The sequence below is a fragment of the Onychomys torridus genome, chromosome 2, assembly GCF_903995425.1.
Source record: "Onychomys torridus chromosome 2, mOncTor1.1, whole genome shotgun sequence".
Classification (NCBI taxonomy): Eukaryota; Metazoa; Chordata; class Mammalia; order Rodentia; family Cricetidae; genus Onychomys; species Onychomys torridus.
In genome coordinates, this window is record NC_050444.1 from 15,062,805 (window position 1) to 15,085,943 (window position 23,139).

At 35.1% G+C, this 23,139-nt stretch overlaps 1 protein-coding gene across 4 annotated transcripts in view; it reads left to right on the forward strand.

Annotated features, from left to right (window-relative positions):
* Window positions 1–23,139, forward strand: part of Triqk (triple QxxK/R motif containing) — a 71,204-nt gene that overhangs the window by 45,733 nt on the left and 2,332 nt on the right. For 2 of the 4 annotated variants that reach the window (XM_036179742.1, XM_036179744.1), the window contains 2 exons: window positions 2,024–2,105; window positions 18,919–19,004. In XM_036179742.1, coding sequence (XP_036035635.1) covers window positions 2,045–2,105; window positions 18,919–19,004 — 147 coding nt within the window. In that variant the 5' untranslated portion in view covers window positions 2,024–2,044. The remainder of the gene's footprint in view (window positions 1–2,023; window positions 2,106–18,918; window positions 19,005–23,139) is intronic. The other 2 variants (XM_036179743.1, XM_036179745.1) reach the window with 1 other exon arrangement.

Consider the following 23,139-nt stretch of genomic DNA (forward strand, 5'->3'; position numbering starts at 1 on the left):
CCTGAGAGAGCTCCCTTTTTTTAATCCAGTCCAAACCTGAGAAACTAGCACCGATTGTCCTGTCTCAAATTCTGTTCTGAGCTCCTTGAGGTTTCCAGACTATGAAACTTATCTGTTACCATTGCCTTCTCTAGTGTCACCTGTAGAAAGGTCTTGTTGAATCAATCATGATCGTTTTAGAGGAACTCCTCCGCCGGTTACTCTCTGTGATTCTCTCCTCTGGATGTCACCTCCTTCAGCATGAAGCAGAGATCACAATGCACAGTTGCCTTCCGTGGTACAGCATCAGCTCATTCAGCAGACAAGGACCTGGGATTGTTTTGATTCCCTACTCTTTTACATAAAATTTCTGCTTCCTTACAAAATAATTTCCTCATCTTTTGCTAACTTTCTTACCACTCACAGGTTGTTCCATGCGCCTGCAATTTTGCCAGTTTCTTTTCTAGATATAATTCCATATGCTTTTCGTCTATTCTTTGGGACTCTGGACTTCTATTTATCATCTACTAATTTCTACTCTGCGGTAGCCTGAAGTGATTTGATTCAGGGCACCAGTATTGTTCATCCTGTGATCTCTGATTCTCCCCTCACATCTCTCTATCTCTCACTTTCTCTTTTCTCTCCCTGCTGTCTCTCAGGAGAGAAATATTAACTGAACTTTGTTCTTCAAATATTTTTCATTTTTCTTCCTATATGCATTTTAGAAGTTATCTTTTCCAGTCTCTTTAACCCCACGTTCTTAGAATTCCTGTGTCTTTATATATTTTTATTTATTATTTTTAATTAAAATATAATTATATAACTTCTCTGGATCCTTTTCTCCCTCCCCTCCATAAAGATCTACAGGTCCCTAATGACTTCTCAGGGAGGGAGGGTTAGCTTCTTCCAGGGATGCAGCCCCTAATTGGTACCTAGGACAAAGTAGGCAGTCCTGAAACCAAGTATGCTCAAGCCACACTAAACAGACAAGACAGATTGTATTTACATATTTGTACATATATATGTAATGATAATAAGAGACCTTTATAGTTTTAATCCTAAACCAACTTCTTGCTTGACCATATGTTTTTCACATAGAACTACACTAAAAGGAGTGAGGAACAACTTCCAGCAACCAATATTTGTGTTAGTATATATTTGTGACTTCAGTAAATATGGCCCACAAGTATCTAGTAACTCACAAGAGAATTTAATTCTTTTCTCAAGGATGACAAGTTATTAAAAATATTTCCTCCATTCTTTGGATAATCATGTTTCTACAATGGGACCTTCCAAATTTGTCTGGGGGCTCATTTATATTCCAATACATTAGATGGAAAGAAAGAGAATACATGGTCATTCTTGGGAGTTTTTCATACTTAATTCAAACTCCTAGATCAAGAACTTAATTACATATATTTAATTAAAGCTAGGAAATATAGTCTAGCTGTGAAAATAAGAAAAAGTGAGTGTAGATTTAATGAGAAGAGTATAGTTTCTGGTGCAATAGTTAAATTTAATAAAAATAGAATTTGAAAACTGATTTGAGGATTATATCATGCAGCACATACTATAAAAGCGAGAATAATAATACATGGAAGTGTTCTTTGCTGTTATATCACAAGAACCAGAGCAGAGCCTAAACCTACCCATCTCAGCTGTGTTTGTGAGATATTTCAAAACAAAATTCCAACTGTCCAACTCACAGACTTTTAGCCTTTCTGTTTTAATGTAACACAGTGGATACCTACAAAGGAATTTGCCGTGTACAGATACTATTACCTAACATTCTAATTTAACTGAGCTCAGTTGTTAATGAAGTTAATGTAACCTAGCATAAATATGTAGAATTTTATCACAAGTAATTGTATATCTGATGGTTTACTTGAAAGTTTTGGGTTTTTTTTTTAGATATCTAATTGAAGTTAAGTCAGTAGCATTTTACACTGTTTTAAAAAATGATCTTAAGGAACTTTTGGGGGCGTTCTCAAGTAGGTTTTTTTTTTTTAATGTGTTTGATTATAATTGTTTTCTTTCTTTTTAGCAGATATTTTGGAAATCAAAGATGGGTAGAAAAGACTCTTCCACTACAAAACTTCCTGTTGATCAGTACAGAAAGCAAATTGGTAAGCTATGCACTTTTGTGAATGGATATAAGTGAAAAGACAGTCATGTATGTCAATTAAGGAATATATTTTCTGTAATATATGTGACTCAAAAATATAAGACTAAAGAAATACCTTATAAATTATTAGGAGGAAAAGCAAATATAACCCTGCCTCCTAGCAAAGATTAGACTTCATGTTATTTGCTTTGTCCAGTGCTTTTGTGATTTTATCAATTGAATTAAATCAAAATTATTATTATTATTAGGAATAGATGCTGTTTATAGTATTTTACATATTATTATTTAATGTTAGGCCTTTATAGCATTTAAAAAATTAATTCTGTTGCTCTACAATGACAGTGATTTAATTATTTCAGAATTATTACTGAATAAAATATAAATGTCATATGCAGAACTGAGCTTAGAAAGACAAGGAAGAACTTTCCAGGAGGCATAAATGAAGCCTTCTGAAAGATGAGACGCAAGACTCTGGTGATAAGATCCCAAGCATATCTGTAGATCCTAGTGCCCCTGGGGGAGATGGCCTTCTAGAGAGAAGACAGTATGGAGACAGACAAGAAGCAGCCTGCTGTAATGCATGCTTTCTCTCAAGTGCATATGATGTGCTTGCCTACACAATATGCATGCACTGGTTAGGTAGAGCATGAAGGAAGACCTACGATTTCAGAAAATTTGTAGCCTAGTGCCATAGTCTTCAAAGAAAGAATAATGAAGTAGAAATCAGACACTAAATGAAAACTTCCCCTTCTTTTTTTTTTTTCATTTTTCTTTATTAAGAAATTTTCTACTCACTCCACATACTATCCATATATCACCCTCCTCCCTCCTCCCACCCCCAATCCTCTTTCCCAAGCCACCCCACATCCCCACATCCCCCAAATTGAGGTCTCCCATGGGAAGTCAGCAGGGCCCAGCACACTGAGCCTAGGCAGGTCCAGACCCCTCCCACTGCACCAAGGCTGTGCAAGGTGTCACACCACAGGCACCAGGTTCCAGAAGCCTGCCCATAGACCAGGGATAGATCCCGATCCCCCTGCCTGGGTTGAGCCAAACAACCATCTTCCATATCCAAAGGGCCTAGTCCAGTCCCATTGGGGCTCCACAGCCACCAGTCCACAGTTCATGGGCTTCCAGTAGTGTGGCCAGTCATCTCTGCACATCCTCCCATCATGATCTTGACGTCCCTCACCTGTAGTATCTCTCCTCTCTCAAATCAATTAGATTCCTGGAGCTCAGCCTGGTGCCTTGCCATGGATCTCTGTGTCTGCCTCTATCAGTCACTGGACAAAGGCTCTATGATGACAGCTAGGTAATTTGCTAGGCTGGTCACCAGAGCTAGCGAACAGGGAAGACCCTAGGAGGGACACATGGATGGCCCTGTGAAGGAGAAGTGGATGAGATCTACATGAGTACACTGGGTGTGTATGGGGGTGGTGGTGGCAGAGGGCGAGGAGTCAGGGATGAGAACATAGGGAAATGGGAGGGTTGATCTGGAACATGGACAGAGTGGGAGGGCAGGGAGGGAGATACCATGATAGATGAGGACATCATGGGAATAGGAAGCGGTAGTTGACCTCACCTTGGTCTGCTGGCAGTGGTCCAGATGGTGTCTGGACCGGTCTGTGGTGACCGATGGGAGGGTGAATCTGGAAAGAGACAGAGTGGGAGGGCAGGGAGGAAGATATCATGATAGATGAGGACATCATGGGAATAGGAAGAGGCAGGGTGCTGGGGAGGCTCTCAGGACTCCACAAGGTTGACCCTGTCTTGGTCAACTTCCCTTTCTTAACATAGCACTCTCTTCCTGCTCTTTACCTCTACCCATTCTTTTTTAAAGAAAAAAGTAATTAATAAAATCTCTTCAAATAATTGAAGAATAAAAATACATTTCGATTGAATTCAGATAATTAAAATAACTGATATAAAAATAACATATATCTATTTTATAATATCCCTAAAGTATACACTCCATAAATTAAAAATATTATAAAAAAGACAAAGTAAAAGAACAACAAAAATACAAAATACATAGGCCAATTAATAAATTTTTGTATTTTTATTATGTATAACTATATAAATTCTACATATATTTATATGTACACATATACACATCAATATATTTAACTATCAAAAAGTCAATTAAAATATACATTTTTCCACATAATGGATAAATCCACCTAAAATCTACTCATCAATTTTCTGTTGTACATGGCACAGTGTTATTAAATGTAGCTGATATTTAGATCTTTAGATGTTGGGACTTGTTTCTGTTTGACTTACATATCTCCATTCCTGTCCTTCAACTTGTGTAGCAACCAAAGATATCATTACTTCTTTTTTATTCTTTTCTTTTTTAGGTTGTACTGTAATTACATCTGTTATGGAATATTTGTTGAAGGTGTGTTACATTGTTTATGCTATGGAACATTTGAGAATATGTGTTACATTCTTTTACTTTGCATTTGTTTAACTCTGTGAAGCTGTGTTATTGCGCCTGACTAAAATACCTGATTGGTCTAATAAAGAGCTGAATGGCCCATAACTAAGCAGGAGAAAGGCTAGATGGAGCTGGCAGGCAAAGAGAATAATTAGGAGGAGAAATCTGGGAATGAGAAGAGGAGGATGACATTAGGGCCTGGCCACAAAGCTACCCAGCAAGGCATGGAATAAGAAGTAAAGAAAGGTATATAAAGTAGAGAAAGATAGAAGCCCAGATGCAAAAGGTAGATAGGATATTTTAAGTTAAGAAAAACTGGCTATAAATAAGCCAAGCTAAGGGAGGGCACTCATAAGAAAAAATAAGCCTCCTTGTATTTATTTGGGAGCTGGGTGATGGGCCCCCAAAGAACAAAGCCAAAAGAGCCAAATAGAAAGCAAATAGCTACATACATGATTTTCTCCTTCCTTTGCCCCCTCCAAAATTTCCTATATATCCCCCTTGCTCTATTTCAAATTCATGGCTTTTTCATTTATAATATATATATATATGACTTCTTAATTCATTTGACTCAAGTTATCAGGCTGTGGGCAGAATGCAGTAAGATTCTTGACAAGAATGCAACTTGCGTGGCCTCTAGCCCATTTCAGACAGATTATTTTTTGTTTGAAACTTCATGAGCTGACTACAATGTTATAGGGTTCTTCTTGCCTGCAAGTCCAAGCTCTTTCACATTCCTCCTACAAATTAGTTCCAAAGTTCCCCAAAACAAATGAACAGGTTTGCCACAGCCAAAACCCCTCTCTTGGTACCAGCTTTCTGTTAGTTCCTCTCATCATTGTTGTGATGAAATACCTGACAGAAGTCACATAAGGAGGGGTTTATTTTGAATCACTATTCAAAGGATAAGGTCCATCATGTGTGAGAGGGCATAGTAGTAGGGGTGTGTAGAAGCTGGTCACATTGCATCCACATTCAGGAAGCAAAGAGGAATGAATGGTACTCAAGTCTCCTCTATTCAGTCAAAAAGCTCAGCCAATGGATGCTCTTTTCTGAATTTCTGGTAGAAGTCATCTGTAAAGACATCCAGTATTGGGATGCTTTTAGTCAGGGAACTTCTGATTACTGATTCAGTATCTTTATTTGTTATTTGTCTCTTTAGGTTTTCTATTTATATTTGATTCCTTCTTTGTACCATGAGCTAAAACTGTTTCTAGGAATATATCCATGTTTATGTAAATATTCCCATTCCTTCTAGTTATTCAGTTTGTTGGCATATAATTATCCTCAGTAGCCTGTTATGATCTTTTATGATTGAGTTTATTTTCTTGAATTTTTTTCCCTGTCTTCATTTTGGTATTTGTTCACTTCCCTTAGTTTAGAAAACCCTTACTCTCTCTCGTTAATATTCTTTATATAGCATTTTAATCTGTATTTCATGTGCTTCTTATCTAGTATTTATTATTTTAATCTCTCTGCTTATTTTGCCCTTAATTTACTGTTTGTATATTTTTGAGCTATTTTGGGTTGTTTAGTTGAGATGATTCACTTTTTTATTCAGAATTTTTATTCATTTTACAAACCAATCACAAATACCCCTCTTCCCTCCTCCCACACCTCTAGCCTTCCCCCACCCACACACCCCATTCTCTCCTACAAGAAGGTAAGGCCTCACATTGGGAGTCAGCAGAGCATGGTACATTAAGTAGAGACAGGGACGATTCTTTTTAATGCAAGTAGTTATTATTTTAAACACTATTCCATGCTGTGTCAGTCCATTTCCTGCTGCTTTAACAGAACTAGACTAAACCTAATAGTATGTAAAGAAGAAAAGTTCGATAAGGTATATACCTGCTGGCAGCTTGTGTATGCCTCACTAATGTTTCTTAATATACCATCAGATATCGCATGGAAACTGAAAGAAATCCTAAATCAGCTCAGTCTGTTTCTGTTCTTACAGTCACCAGTCAACCATGAATCCTTCTTGATCCTGCATAACCCTAACTACCTCCTACCTCCAACTATTAGTCCCATTTGGATTGTGAATTACATTTCAGTGTGAGTTTCTAGCTGTGGCTCCTACTTTTGCTGCATGGGATTAATTTGTTCATTTTCATCTGTCACAAAATGTTTCTTTCAATCAGTGATTATTTAAGAGTTATTTACATTTACATCATATCTGTTAATTTTCCTATTTGGCTTGTGTTAGTGATGTATGATTTCTTTGTATTCAGAAAAGGTATTTTGAGTGAGTTTAGTTTTCTTGTATTTCTTAAAATTTGTTTTGTGCTCTAGCACATGCAGAATGTTAGCATACCAGATTGGATACTCTCTATTCATCTATGGGTTATATTATCTAAGTCTACTTTTACATTTTGTTGATCTATCCATAAATAAAGCTGCATACTATCAGTATATTATTTCCTATTCATAGTGATATTTCTGGTTTCATGAGCTGTTTGTGTATCATCCATCCATCCATCCGTCCGTCCATCCATCTATCTATCTATCTATCATCTATCTATCTATCTATCTATCTATCTATCTATCTATCTATTTTATATCTCTATCTATCCATCCTTATAACTCTCTCTCTTACCTCCACACACATATATATATGCATGTGTAATATATGAATATATATATATATATATATATATATATGTATATACTTTAAAGTTTAGTACATATAAAATATGCCTGCTTAATCTGTAGGTTTCAAAGTACATGGATTCAACTAAGCTCAGAATGAAAATATATTAAAAATTGCCTCTGACCTTAACACAATGAGAGCATGTTTCTTATCATCATTTTGTAAACAATACAAAACAATAGGCTTCATAATGCATTAGGGATTATTCAAAATCTAGAGATGTTTTGTGTTCCACATGTAAGCTCTGTGCTAACAGCATGTGTAGACAGCATCTACTGAGTGTCCTGGCACCACCCTCTGAAGACTACGGAACAACTACAGACATAATAAGTACATCCTTCTCTTGAATTGGCTCACTTATAATTACATTATGAGTTGTTCATTTGTCACAGGTTTTATAAAGTTTGTTTTTGTCAGATGTAAACCTCGTCACTCCAGTGATTGTCCTCTGCTGGCTCAAGTGCTTTCTCTTGCTCTCTATGCCCTCGCTCTTCCTCTACAATATCCTTTCTGTTTCTGTAATGACACAGCTTATGTATCATTAAATCTAAAGTAACTCATCTTGAAGGACTTTCATTGTGTCTCTTTGTTTCTTTATTGGTGCATGTAATCCTTTTACATTTAAAGTAATTGTCGATCGAACAGGAATTACGTTTGCCATTTGGTTGTCTTCTATTTTTTTTTTTTTCATTTTTCCTTCTCTTCCTGTTTCTTTGCATTTGATGATTTTTTTAAATGCTATAAAGTCTTTATATTTTTTTGTATCTACTATTTATGTTTGTCTCTGGTCACCCAGAAGCGTACATGAAATGTAAAAGTCTAGCTCATACTTGTAATAACTGAAATTCATACAAAAACTGAAGCGTGATTTCTGTGTTATCAGGTTTTGATGAAAGCCTTATGTGTCGTCAATTTTGGTAGCTTATATTTAGATTCAACACTAATTATGATTTTCAGATATAATTTGTATATTATATATATTTAAATGCCATTGTTTAAGAAAGAAGAATTAAACTGTTCTAAAATTATGACATTTTCTAGTCTATTTTTAATTAATTTGTATTATTTTGTTGCTTAACATTGAATATTTAATGTTTATTTTTTTATTATCCCATTTCTCTTATGACTTAAAAAAAGTATTTGAAAAGTTTTTTATCTGAGCTGTTTCTGTTTTAAAGTAGTATTGGAACTTCTCCTTCTAGCTTTTATTTAATTCTCAAGCATGTTACTCATTCTTAATTTTTACATAGACTTTAATATTTTATTTTATGTATAGCTTTGATGTACAGCCCTCAAAGTCCTTATTTTTGGGCAAATAAACTTACTTTATAACGTTTATGGTAAATAAAAGTTCTTTATTTCTTCAGTTTCATTTTATCCTTATTTAATATTAATTTTCTTCACTAGTTTGTACCCTATCTACATCTCTGAAATATTTGGATTACATCTGTTCATTGTTAAGTATTTAAAAACTTTATTTTCTTTCTTTCTTTCTCTCTCTCTTTCTTTCTTCTTGGGATTTTTATTTATTCCCTGTTTTTATCCATCATATTGGATTTACTGAAATTTAATGTTAATCAAGGTTTTTACCATACAGAATATTCTTCTCATTTCTCATATATAATTATTTCTATGTATTAAATTTTAGTATTCTTGAAGGCAGAAGCTCTTATTTTTTATTTGTATCTATAGTGATGTTCACAGAAGGTTCTTAATAAAGATTTACTTAAATAGCTTTAATTTTTATTTTTGAGATTAATGTAATTACAATATTTCTCCCTTCTCTTTTCTCCTGCAAGCCCTCCTGATATACTCCACTTGCTTTCTTTTAAATTCATAACCTCTTTTTTCGTCAATCATTATTACATGCACATATGTATATATGCACATACATATTATTAAATGTAAGCTGCTCAGTCTGTATAATGTTACTCATACACCTTTTCAGGGCTGAGCATTGGGATTGGATAACCTGTTGGTATTCCCTTTCCTAGAGAAGACCATCTCCTCTGTTTCCATCTTTCTTTAGTAGACGGTTGTTCTTTGTGAAGGACTGAGGCCTCGTGGGCTCTCTTTTTCCACGTTGGCATGTCATTTTTGTGTCCTTGTCAGTTTAAACATTTTTAACTTAGAAACTTTGCTAAAGAGGTAGTTGTGGAACATTTGTGAAATTTTTGTTTTTTTCTGTTTAGTCATTTTTTTTGTTTTCCTTTAGTATCATAAATCTTAGTGATTGTTTATTTTTATGCTTTTAAAATATGTTGTGGCCTTTGCAGTATACAATTGGTGTCAATATGTTCTGCCCAGCACTGAAAATTGTTTGAATTAGCTCAAAGTTTGTCCTGAGATTTACATGTTTAGGGATTAATTTTCCAGGTTGTTTGTTATAATCCAGATATCTGTAAAATTTTGAGGAATTTCTTTTTGAAATTTTACTATTACAAGTATATTACCTTTATATTTTAGGAAGCATGTGGTATCATTTTATGTGACTTGTATATGCTCACAGAGCAAGGTTTCTAATTATTTCTTATTATGCAATAATATCACCAACTTGATTAATATTTTAAATAGATATTTTGTTATGAGTATTTATAATTTTGTTTATCTTTAAGATACCAAAATGCAAATTGTTTGTTGATTTATCCACTAGAGTTTCTGATAGATACCCTAAGAAAGCCTGTTGAGTTTTGGTTTCATAGTGAAATTTCTGTTTGTACATGTAAATTCTACTGTACATACAGTAAAATATCATGTCAGGTCATATGACAGGAAATTATGTAACAAATTGTCTTGCTCTTATATTTAATTCTGGTAGTACAAGAAAAGATTATAAAATATTTTTGACTTTTGAATAATGGAGGAGGGATTTGAAGCAGTTGAAAATTATCCTAAAAATGTTCAAGAAAGATAAATGTCTGTACTGTTGATTAGCAAATATTATTTGTCAGTACTTTTGGCATGCTGCAAATAACTCATCCTCCAATAATTCATTTGAGTAATTAAATTTAGATTGCAAATTTTCCTTTTCAAATATTTTGACTGTTATCTCTCTTCTTTTCTATTGTATCTTAATTGGTGTGGTCTATATAAATGGACAATAAATTATATATCTTTGTAATAGAGATCAGACAGTGAATAGAACTTGGTAATCATCCCAGACAGAATTATGATTGAATATATTTGAAAGATTAAAGCACTGAATTTACTTTTTTTCTAATTAAAGGCAATTAAAGATTTGCAGACACAAATAAAAGACAATGAATTGAGGAATAAGTGTAGGAGCAAGTCCATTTGCAGGTGAAAGGATGTGTCTTTGAAGCAGAACCAGCTGTATTTTCATCGCAAGAATAACAGTTTAGGAAGCTTTTCTGCATGTGCTTGTTTGATAGCATAATGTAGTCATAAGCAGCTTATGCAGTATTCAGAAAATACAGAGCATTAATGTTTAAAGCAGCAGCAAAGGCAGAAGAGCAGGCTGCCACATGATGATAATGAACATGGCCAATGTGTAGTTGAAGAAAAACAGTTTGCTTCTAAAAAGATGACCATTTACAAAACAGTCACCAGATATTCACATGATAATGAACCTGAGCAACTGCCTCAACAAAGGGCAAAGATACAGTCTTCTTTCTGGCCAAGGGTAAAGAATTGAATTGGATAGAGCCAAAGGCAGTTGTCTTGTTTTTGTTTGTTTGTTTTTACTAATCTAGGGAATTCCTACTTAAAGCTGTGTAACATTAAAAGCAAATACTACTTTAAATATGAAGTAATTCCTTACACAAATTTTATATTGATTTAGAGCATCACATAAATTACTGTATCCTTTCCTAAAACATTGTGATATGAATAATGAGTATATTATTAAAATTTATGATTTTTTTACTAAAAATATTTTGTTTGTATATATATATAATATTTGTTTAAGTATTTGTTTGCTTTAAGGGAAATTGCTTAGTCTTAAATATGTTTTGACGTTACTGAATATATAATATAACATTTTAAATAATATTTTATTAATTCTTTGATAATCTCATACAATATATTTTGATCATACTTACTTCCTTAACTTTTCTTACATCTACCCTCACCTCCCTGCCTACCCAACTTCCAGTTTTCTTGGTTATCCATTTCTTATTCTCTGTACATTGACCAGTTGAGTTGGGGTCTTTATGTTAATCATCATCTACTGTAAAAAGATGCTTCTCTGATGAAGGTTGATAATACATTGATCTATGGGAGTATAAATAAGCCATTAAGAGTTGTTTTAATACTATGTCCATTTAGCAGAATAATAATAGTATTGGCTTATCTTCTCCTGTGGGTCTATAACTTGTTTAACAACAGGTTTTTGGTTCTATTAATAGTGCTAGATATGGTTTCTCTCTAAAGGAGCTGGGTTTTGTTCCTTCAGAAGCTGTGGGTGACTCCCATAACATTTATGCCACCATTGCACCCAGTGGGTATATCTTTAAACATAAAAAATGAAATCATGTTATTTGTAGAAAAAAGGACAGAGCTAAAGATTATTATGTTAAACAAAATAAGTACAACTTAGACAAAGATCATGTTTTTTCCCATACAGAATCTAAATTAATCCATGCACACACATCCACATCCACACACATGATTTTTTAAAACAGAGTGTCATGCGGCAGACAAGATGGCTCCGTGAGAAAGGCATTTACCACCTGGCCTAGTGACTTGAATTTGATCCCTGGGATCAACATTGTAGAATAAGAGAAGCGACTCCAGAGAACGGTCCTCTGACTTGACCTCCACACATGCTCAACCATAAATAAATGAAGAAAAACTTTTAAAAGAGTATCAGAATTATATTGGAGAAAAGAAGTATAAAACAATTGATAAGACAGAGTAGGGAAGAAAATTATGATGTGATTTTTCTTGAGTATACAGAAATAATGCAGAGAGTGTGCTGGAATGCTTACAGTGTGTTGAAATGTCTGACAGTGTCTCTTTAGAAGGAAGAATTTATTTTGCCTCATGGTTCCAAATGTCATAGTATATAGGCTTTTCATTCTAAACCTATGATGAGCTTTCATGACAGCAGAAGCATGTGACAGAAATCAAAAAACAAGGGTCTAGGGACCAGTTCTAACCTTGGAAAGCTTGACTCCAGTGACCTACTTCCTCCAGGAATGTCCAACTTCTTGAAGTGTCCATCACCTCCCAAAATAAGATGACCAGCCAAGAACCAAGCCTTCAGTACCCTTCATATCCAAATGGTAACAGAGCAGATGAGTGAGGTCCCCAAATGGCTTCTTCCACAAACACAATATATATGTTTATTACATAGTTATGCATTATGTATATGTATATTTAACAAATGAGATGGCAACCTATATCTAAAAGAAGAAAAACTTGTGCTAACACAAAAATCATTGTGATTATCTTCAGTGGCTGGAATGTTAATTTACTGTTCCCTATGTACAACTTAAGCAACTGTCTGAGAAATACTCTGGACATTTATACACATTTATTTGAGATTGAATCCAGAGTCCTGTGCATACTAAACACTTAGTTTAGTAAATCACTAAGCTATATTATCCAACCTGATTGTATTATTGACATATCCAAAATCAAATGCAAGCTTAATACTTTACATATAAAATCTAGATTAGCTAGTTCCAGAAACTAAGGACAAGTACTCTAAATACAAGGATGTAGGGACTTCTGTGTATTACAGTTTTTATAATCATGTGGGCATATGTCTCTCTCTTGAAGCCACAAATATCTACTTTTTGTATACACATGAATAGCACATCTGTAACTACAGAATTAGGAATGGAAATGCAAGAGAATTGTTACCTCAAGTTCAAGGCCATCCTCATCTACATAACAAGATAGCCAGAAAATTAAAAAAAGAAAATGCATGTGTTAAAAGTTTTCCTGGCCAATAAGCCTTCCCTGCACCAATTGGGAACAGGTAAGGCCCCATTTCCAGACTGAGAAGACCAGGTTCCTGGCCACTACCCTTGGGGGCACAATCCATGCCTCTCCTCCAAGCCATTGGAGCCCCATGGACCAAACAGCTGCCTCTTCCCCTGCCCCCTCACCAAGAAAACCATCATCTGCAACACCTGTGTCTACTGGAGACATAAGCCCAAATTGCACCCATTGGGAACAGCTGTTCCTTGAGACAGATTCCACTAGTGCCCATTGGACTAAGTGCTGCTCCCAGAGACAGAGAATCCATCAGCACTGATTGAACCAAGAGCCTGGATTAGACCAAGAGCTCCCATTAGGCCAAGAATATCAGTCAGACCAAGAGAGGCTCCCTCAGATACAGACACCACATGCATTGAGTGGGGGAAGAGATGGGTAGATGCCAGTGCAAAAATATGGTCAACAACATAAATACCAATATGACACTATCAGAACCTAGTGGTTCTACATCATCAAGACCTGAACATCCCAAAGCAGAAGAAGCAGAAGAAATCGACCTTAAAAATGACTTTAAGAAAATCATAGAGGCCTTTAAAGAGGAAATGTAAATTTCCCTTAAAGAATTAGAAGAAAAGACAAACAAAAAAATGAAAGAAATCAATAAAGAAATTGAGACGAAGACAAAAAAAAATGGAAGAAATCAATAAATCCCTTAAAGAAAGTAAAGAAAACAATTAAATAGATTAAGGGAACAGTCCAAGATTTGAAAACTGAAATAGAGGCAATAAAGAAGACACAAACTAAGAGAATGCTGGAAATGAAAATTCTGAGTAAAAGATCAGGAACTACAGATGCAAGCATAACCAACAGAATGCAAGAGATGGTAGAGGGAATCTCTAGTAATGAAGATACAATAGAGGAAATAGATTCATCAGTCAAAGAAAGCACTAAAGCCAAAAATGTCATGACACAAAACATCCAGGAAATTTGGGACACCATGAAAAGACCAACTCAAAGGCACAGAAAATATATTCAATAAAATCATAGAAGAAAACTTCCTAACCTAAAGAAGGAAATGCTTATGAAGACACAAGAAACTTAGAGAAAATCCAAATAGACTGCATCCCCCCCAAAAAAGAAGGCCCCTCACCACATAATAATCAAATCACTAAACATACAGAATAAAGAAAAAAATATTAAGAGCTGCAAAGGAAAAAGGGCCAAGTAACATATAAAGGCAGACTTACATCAGAATAACACCTGACTTCTCAGTGAAGACTCTGAAAGCCAGAAGTTTCTGGACAAATGTTATGCAGACACTAAGAGACCATGGATGCCAACTCAGATTATTATATCCAGCAAAACTCTCAATCACCATAGATGGAGTAAACAAAATATTCCATGATAAAACAATACCTATCCACAAATCCAGCCCTAAAGAATGCACTAGAAAGAAAAATCCAACCCAAGGAAGTGAAATACTCCCACAAAAACACAAGCAATAGATAATCCCACACCATACCAAAGAATCCAATTATAAAAATGGAATACAGTGCTAAACAGAGAATTCACAAAAGAATAACTGAAATGGCTGAAAGACATTTAAGGAATTGCTCAACATCCTTCATCATCAGGGAAATGCAAATCAAAACAACTCTGAGATACCATCTTAAACCTGTCAGAATGGCTAAGATCCAAAACACTGAAGACAGCTTATGCTGGAGAGGATGAGGAGCAAGGGGAACACTCCTCCACTTTTGGTGGGATTACAAACTTGTACAGTCACTTTGGAAATCAGTATCATAGCAATGCCCGTGTTACTACCCATTCACCATGTTGGAGCAAGGGGATGAGGATTAAAAAGAGAGACAAGACAGCAGGTCGTTCATCTTAGTAGAATGCCCTTTATTGAAGGAGGGAGGAGGTCTTAAATACAGACTTACAACGCAGTAGGAGAACCTGGGAGGGCAGATGTTCGCTATAGATGTTTTACATTCTAGCATTTCACCAATATGCAGGATATGCAAACAAGGAACCTTTGGTGAGCTGTTTAGGAGGAATGAAACCAGCAAGGAATTAGCATAGGGAGGACATCTGATCAAGGTCAGCAAGCAAGGCAACAGCTCCCCAAGGAACAAGGGCCAGGGCCCAACAAGTATGGCAGTTTTTCAAAAAATTGGGAATCAATCTTCCTCAAGACCCAACTACACCACTTTTGTGCATATACCCAAGGAATGCTCAATCATATCACAAAGACACTTGTTCAACTATGTTCATAGCAGCACTATTCATAATAGCCAGAACCTGGAAATAACCTAGATGCCCCTCAACTGAAGAATGAATTAAGAAAATGTGGTACATATACACAATGGAGTACTATTCAGCACAGAAAAACAATGACATCATGAGGTTTGCAAGCAAATGGATGGAACTAAAAAAATATCATCTTGAGTAAGGTAATCCAGACTCAGAAGGACAAATGTAGTATGTACTCAGTCATAAGTGGATACTAGATGTAAAGCAAAGGATAACCAGACTGCAACCCACAGCTCCAGGGAGGCTAGCTAGCAGGGAGGACCCTAGGAAGGATGCCTGGATTGCCCAGGGAAGGAAAAATAGATGAGATCTACATGAGCAAACTGGGAGTGAGGGAAGTTAATGGAGGGGAAGGGATGGGGGATAAAACATAGGGGAATGGGAGGTTCAAGCTAGAACAGGGATAGAGTGGGAGAGCAATGAAAGAGATACCATGATAAATGAAGACATCATGGGAATAGGGAGAAACAGTGCTAGGGAAGTTCCCAGGAACCCACAAGGATGACCCCATTTTAGACTACTAGCAATAGTTGAGAGGATGCCTGAACTGGCCTACTCTGGTGATCAGGTGACTGAACACCCTAACTGATCATAGAGCCTTCATCCAGTGACTGATGAAAGCAGATGCAGACATCCACAGTGGGGTGCCAGTCCGAGCTCCAGCAGTTCAATTGATGACAGAGAGGAGAGTTTCTATGAGCAAGGGACATTAAGATGGGAAAAATGTACAGAGATGACCAAGCAAACTAGTGTAAATGCATGAACTATGGACCAATAGATGAGGATTCCCCCGTGATACTAGACTAATCCCTCTAGATAGGCAATACAGTTATTTAGTTTGAACTGTTTAGGGGTCCCCCAGGCAGTGGGATTGAGACCCAGCCCTGGTGCATGAGCCAGCTTTTTGGAGCCTAGTGCCTGTGGTGAGACACTTTGTGCAGCCTTGGTGCAGAGAGGAGGGGCTTGAACCTGCCTCAACTGAATGTACCAGGCTCTGCTGACTCCCCATGGGAGACCTTGATTTGGAGGAAGTGGGAATGGGGGGTGGGTTGGGGGGAAAGCTGGGAAGGCAGGAGGAGGGAGGAGAGGGGAATCTGTGGTTGGTATGTAAAATGAATAGAAAGTATCTTAATAATAAAAAAATGGAAAAAAAAAAAAAAGGTTCTCTGGCCATGATAGCAAGATAGAGTTTGAGTTTCAAGAACTTAGTGGATGTCCTGTGAGTGCTCTCACTGTAAAATGCATGTATGTTATTGCATGTCATGGACCAGAAGGGGATTGGGAAATTAATGCCAGATGTGTTGTTTGGAAATGTGCCAGATGCATACTAATTTTAATAACATCCATTTTAAATACATTTAGAAATTTGTATCCACCTCAGTGATAATCGAGTTTTGTTCTGTAAAAGACTGTAGGTGGATGAATGGGAGGTGGTGGCGCATGCCCTTAATCCCAGCAGTCGGGAGGCAGAAGCAGGTGGATCTCTGTGAGTTTGAGGCCGGCCTGGTCTACCAAGTGAGTTCCAGGAAAGGTGCAAAGCTACACAGAGAAACCCTGTCTCGAAAACCAAAAGCACAAACAAAGAATATAGGTGGAATAGGGTTACTTAATGATTTTACGGCGGCACAAGTTGAATGGTGAATTCTTACTGTCACAGTGGCTCTAATACCTCTCCAGTGTATGCTATGATGGGACATTATATAGAATAATGAAAATTACTTGTTAATCATGTTTAAAATCATCAGTCATACCTACTTTTCTCCACTTTTCCTTAAGATTCTTATAAGCCAATGAAAGAGAGTGTTTTCTTTCTGCTGATATCTGTGATCTTCACATTTATTTTCAGATTCTCATTAGAAATGTGTTTGGTAACCCTGAGTGGAGAAGCTGTATCACCATTTTCATTGTTCTCAACTGTTTATATCACAGCGTGACTAATACAAGAATAACTTGACCATTGAGATGTGAAATCAGAATGAACCCTTGTCAAGTTCTTTTCTTGTGTTTTTTTTTTTTTAGCAAAATTAAATGTTACTAATTTAAAGTGGGTCAGAGTCATGTTTTTCTGCTAATTATTTATTTAAATTTAGAACGTTTGATATCCATTTTTTACAATTGACTCTTTTCTGCATCATTAAATCCCATCAACAAATAACACTTATTAAGCTTCTGCTGGTAGATTAGAGTGACTACCCTGCACCAGTGTGAAAACAGTCTCTTTTTAAGAACTGAAACACAGCTCCTCAGCCAGAGGAACACTTGGATGTGTCTAATGAACTCAGATGGAGCACCTCTCCATCACTACTATCCATTTACCTCATTTCTCTGCCATTTCTATTTCTAAAAATCTATATAAAAGTTAAAATGTACTTTTGAATCATTAGCAGATACATTAAGAAGCAGATGTATTTCACATTAATTTTATGACATATTTTTAGTTTAAATCAACTGCTTTCAGTTTTATTTGAGTGTGACTAGGATATGGAAATTTGGAGTGAAACATTGTATCATTTATATAAGGTAACTGTGTGGATAAGCTCTGGAAACTGACCTCTGAGAGGAAAGGGGGTGAGGTGTGAGTAAGAGAGCAGAGTGTGGATATGAACTATGCTGTACTGTCCTGTTAACTGCTGTTCAGAAAAGTATGTTATACTTTTGTACTTAAAACTACAGCCACTTGTTTCCTTTAAGAGAATTTTAAAAATACATATTTTCCTTGATAATCCCTTTGTTGTGAAATCTACTATTTTTTTCCTGAGGCTGAGCACTGCTTAGTTTATAGCTTGTCAGTGGGGTCACCAGATGGTACACCAAAACCAGAAATTTTGTGACACTAACTCAGTGTTGCTTCTTTTTGGCTGTGAAATGTGAAGAAGATTGAGTGTCATATCTAAATGTCACTATCCTCTGTCATATTAGTCATGTCTGTTCTGTTTTCTGGTGAAAGCAATGGAATTAGACATACTTCGTTCTAATGAATTTAGGGAATTCAAAGTCAATTGCTTGTAGATTCCTCTTTTAGTCTCAGAGAAAAATGACCAAATATTTCTTAAATTAATCATTTGAATAGTTAATATATCTATAATATTATAAATTTAATAGGAGTTATTTTTAATTGCTAAAACTATTTAATAATTGATTATATATATATATTATTTTATAATTATATATACATATATAATCATATAATTATATATATTTATTTATTAGTGCCTTTATTTAAAGGACACACACTTACTGTGAATATCTTATTCTCTAAAAAATGAAAATTATAATTTTGTTTTGACATTCTGTGCATCAAATCAAGATGTCCGTCAGACACTTCTTCTGAAGCAAAAGATATCAGTCTTTGAGTGACGTTTATGGTAGTCTCACCTGTGAGTATCCACACAGTTCTCTGACCATGTTTTTATAAACATTCTTTGACATTTTGTAGGTGATTGTGAAATTTGAATTGTACAAAAACATGACTCATTGTCTGAAACTGTTTCTTTCTAGGTAAACAGGATTATAAAAAAACCAAACCTATTTTACGAGCAACCAAATTAAAAGCAGAAGCAAAGAAAACAGCACTAGGCATGAAGGTATACTTCCATTTGATCAAGTTATAATGTGTTGTATTATGTCTGTCAGTTCATTTTGCACAACCGAATTGTGTAACTGTAGAAATCTGAACATCTTAAGCTAGTTCAATCTCAATAAAGTATCTAAAGTAGAGGTTTTTGTAAAATAATTTACTTATTGGAAAACATCATTTCTATCTTGAAATTTTGAGGACTCTTAAAATAAAAGGTATAATTAAAGTATATATATATATATATATATATAATATTATATATAGTACATACAAAACAAGTCTCTTCTAAAGATTTCTGTTGTAGCTATTATAACTATTTTTCAAACATTTCAATCATGTCTGTGGGTTAGTCAGACCCTTTTACTCATTGAATTTCACTGTATAGTTGTCTACATAGTTGTAATACAACTGTCTTTTTGTTATCTCTAGAACTCCATGTAATGAAATTCTAATGATATCCTCGAACTTGTCCTTTATGCTACCCAGTGTTTATCTGCTTAAGAGAAGAAGTGCCACTGAGAATGATGGCAGTGGGTATTAGTCCAGTGAGCTAACAAAACCAAATTTATTTTATTGTTGTTCATGTCAGATGTTCACCAGATATTTAGATGAAGTAAACTAGGTAGGATAATCCATTTAGAACTAATACTATCGAATGTGTAAATTAAAAATGACCAATACAAATATTTTATGTAAATATTAAACTGCTAAAAGAAGATTTGGGTTTCATCTGGCAGATAAAAAAAATCAATTTTTCTAAGTTATAGCTTATAACAAATGCCAAGGTATTACCAGCAAGCTGTAACAGCTGTTGAACTGCCAGATGATATATTTGGTTATCTTCCAGAACTTGCTATTATGATCATGAACACTGCCTGCCTTTTGCCTCTGATTGCTGATTTTGATCAAGCTTTACTGTGTGATGTGCTGTTTTTACAACACAGTCTCCTCAGTTAGTGTTTGTGGCACATCTTTTTAATGAAAAAAAAAAAGGTTTTTTTTTATTTAAAAGAGTGATTTATCTTTTTAGTTTTTTTTTATAATTCACATGCTATTGCATTCTTGTAATTCATGTAAAAGACATTATATGGCATGAGGTTTTTAAAAAGCAATGCTTAGCTTTCGTTTTCTGTTTGGTCACATGGTGATTGACTCTTATCATAGGAACAATTTTAATATTGTCCTCTAAGGAAACAGTTAATATTTGTTTTATGTTTCACAACATACTAGGGATTTATAAAGGAAATATTAGTGTAACAAAATGCATTTCTAGCATAGTTTAATGAATAATTATATATTAAGATTATCAAAATAATACAACCTTCCATATATTTATATACTACATTTTTATGCATACCCCATATTTAATTTGCTATTACATTTTTGGCTTTGCTTTGAGGAAATAACTGTGTTCTGATTATAAGAGCTATTAGCTAATATCTGTTTTAAAAACTGTGAAGAATTACTTTTTCTTAGGTTTCTTTTACAATAAAAGTATACACTGACAAGTGTCTAACATAAGAATATAGATCCATTTTGATAATCTAGCATATCATTCTAATTGGTGAGCCTTGAGAAACAAAGACTTTAACTACTATTTTCTTTGCATAAAACTGTGTGTTCAGAGGCCATTACCATTATATGAAACTTTTAAGAATCAGAACCATGAAGGTGTCTTACATTTCAAATCTAGCATACTAATTAGTTTGCCCTGTCAGACTTTGATTGCCTTGTCATTTTGCCATAGGATTTTAAATAACAGAGTTTCCTTCAGCAATTGTCTTTTAATGCTTTTTAATTTCCCTAGTGAGTGATTTTACCCATATTGATAATGTCAGAGAAGCAACTGAGAACTAATGAACATCAAACATGTTTGACTCTTATCTAGTTGATACAGGATGACCATCATGTCATATTATGGTACTACTTTACTACTTTTGAGTGAGTCAGAGTTATACTCTTCAAATGATATTCAAATAATATGAATCTACAGAAAATATGAACAGATGCATGGAATATAAAAAGATACCAATGGCCACAAAACTGAGTATGTCATGAAAGGCCTGAGATCACATCCTTGTGGCCCTCACTGTTGGCATGAGGAGTGATCTGACTAAATCTAAGAAGCTGTATTTGTAGGTGGAGGGTATGCCCTTCACCTCCAAACTGTCAGCAGAGCTAAAGAGTAGACAGGATTGAACTTACCACATTTAAGGCATCTGTGACTATTAAGTGATAGGGAAAACCCAAAATTAGCTGTGGCTAGTTTGTATAAATAAGACCCATGAATATTTGTCTGGGCCTTCCTTACTTCTACTGTTCTTGCATTGTGTAGCCATTATGATATACAAAATACTCTTGGATTTGCTGTGAGGCTAGTATTACGAGCATTAGTGACTTAAACTCTTTAAAACATCACATACTTTTAATATGCTTACTATGAAAGTTATATTGGTATTACTTGATCCAATTTTACTTACAAATCACTATAAGCTATTACAATATTATAGAACCTCTGGAAAGAGATGATTAAAATGTGATTGTCTTGTAAAGATTGTACTGGAAATCACTCCCAGATTGAATTACCATATTAAACCAAGTGCACTGAGCCTTGAGATGACCAGTTGAGAAGTAGGCATTTGCCATTTAGGGCTTCTGGCACCTTGTTCTAAACATACAATTGAGTTATAGAGAATGTTTTAGAGGATCAATGAATGATTTCAGCTTAAAAATAAAATTAGTTTATTTTTCTTTTTTGGAAAATAATTTTTATACAATATATTCTGATTATGGTTTCCCCTCCCCAAACTCCTGCAAGATTCTTCCCTACCTCCCCTCCCATCCAAATCCACACCCTCTCTGTCTCCCTCTAGAAACCCAACATGCTTCTAAAGAAAATAATAAAATAAAATAAGATAAGCCAAACTAAACCAACAAACTGGAATAAGACAAAACAAACAAGCAGGAGAAAAATGGTCAAAGAAAAAGCATGTGAAACACATACAGACGCAGAGAAACAATTTGTTGTACATATCACTAAAATTCTCATGGAATGCAGATACCTGTGTTCCTCGACATGTAGAAGGAAACAAATGTACATTTGTTTATTTTAAAGGTCTATTAGAAAAACATAGTCATCACAAAGAATAAGAATAGAAAACTTAGCTTCTCCACATCAATAAAATATTCAGTGTCAAGCAGATCCTGCCAGCATACTTTTGGGATGAACAGCTTGAAATGTTGTTTGTTCTTTTTGTTATTTCTGGTTTAAATCTGAACAGCAGCCAAATCATGGAAAGGGAGTCATATGCCTACAGGTGTCTAAGGTTATGGGCACAGCCTCGGGCACCCTGAAAGCTTAATTTTAAGATTTGATCATGGCATGAAACTTCAAAACAGTCATCTTCCACAGTGTTTGCCTCCACCAAAAGGCATTTTGAAGAAAAGTGTTTGTGACATCAATTTCAGTGATTTGAAGTCATTTGCATGCCATATATTGACCAGACAGCATTGAAGTACAGGGATTTTTTTTCTATGCAAAATCTCAACTTTCTATCCTTAACGTTCTTCTTAATACCTCTGAATATCCTGAATGCATTTAATGAGGGAATGACAGGTCATCGTAAGGATAGAGAATGGAAAAAGAGCAATTACGAGTGGTCATCAGTAAGATGAGAAACACAGCCGTGAACCAGACTACAAATTTCATTCTCTGATTGAGCTTCTGTGAGTGATGGCTGCTGGTGATCAGTTGTGTTGTCCACTCTACAAAGCAGATGGAGTTTGTGGTTGTGTCGCTTGTTTATTACATCCTCTTAAAATTAGTAGCCGTTTAACCAGATGGGCCTGGGAGCACAGCTGTGGCTGGGAGAAAATAAATGAAACCTGTCTGATACTGCCATGCCCTTTGGAGATGCCAAAGTGTTCCAGCTGTAACAAAGAAAATTTCACTTTCACTTGACATTACATTGATATATTAGATTTTAAAAATCAAATCCCACAAAAATTGTTGACACAGTTTTCTATGCTGTAGCTTCTATCCATATTTATTTTCATAGTTTGGATATCTAAGTATATAATCAAGAAACTGAAAATCTGTACATAATGTGTTTGTATGTTCAACATTCACCCAAAATTTCATG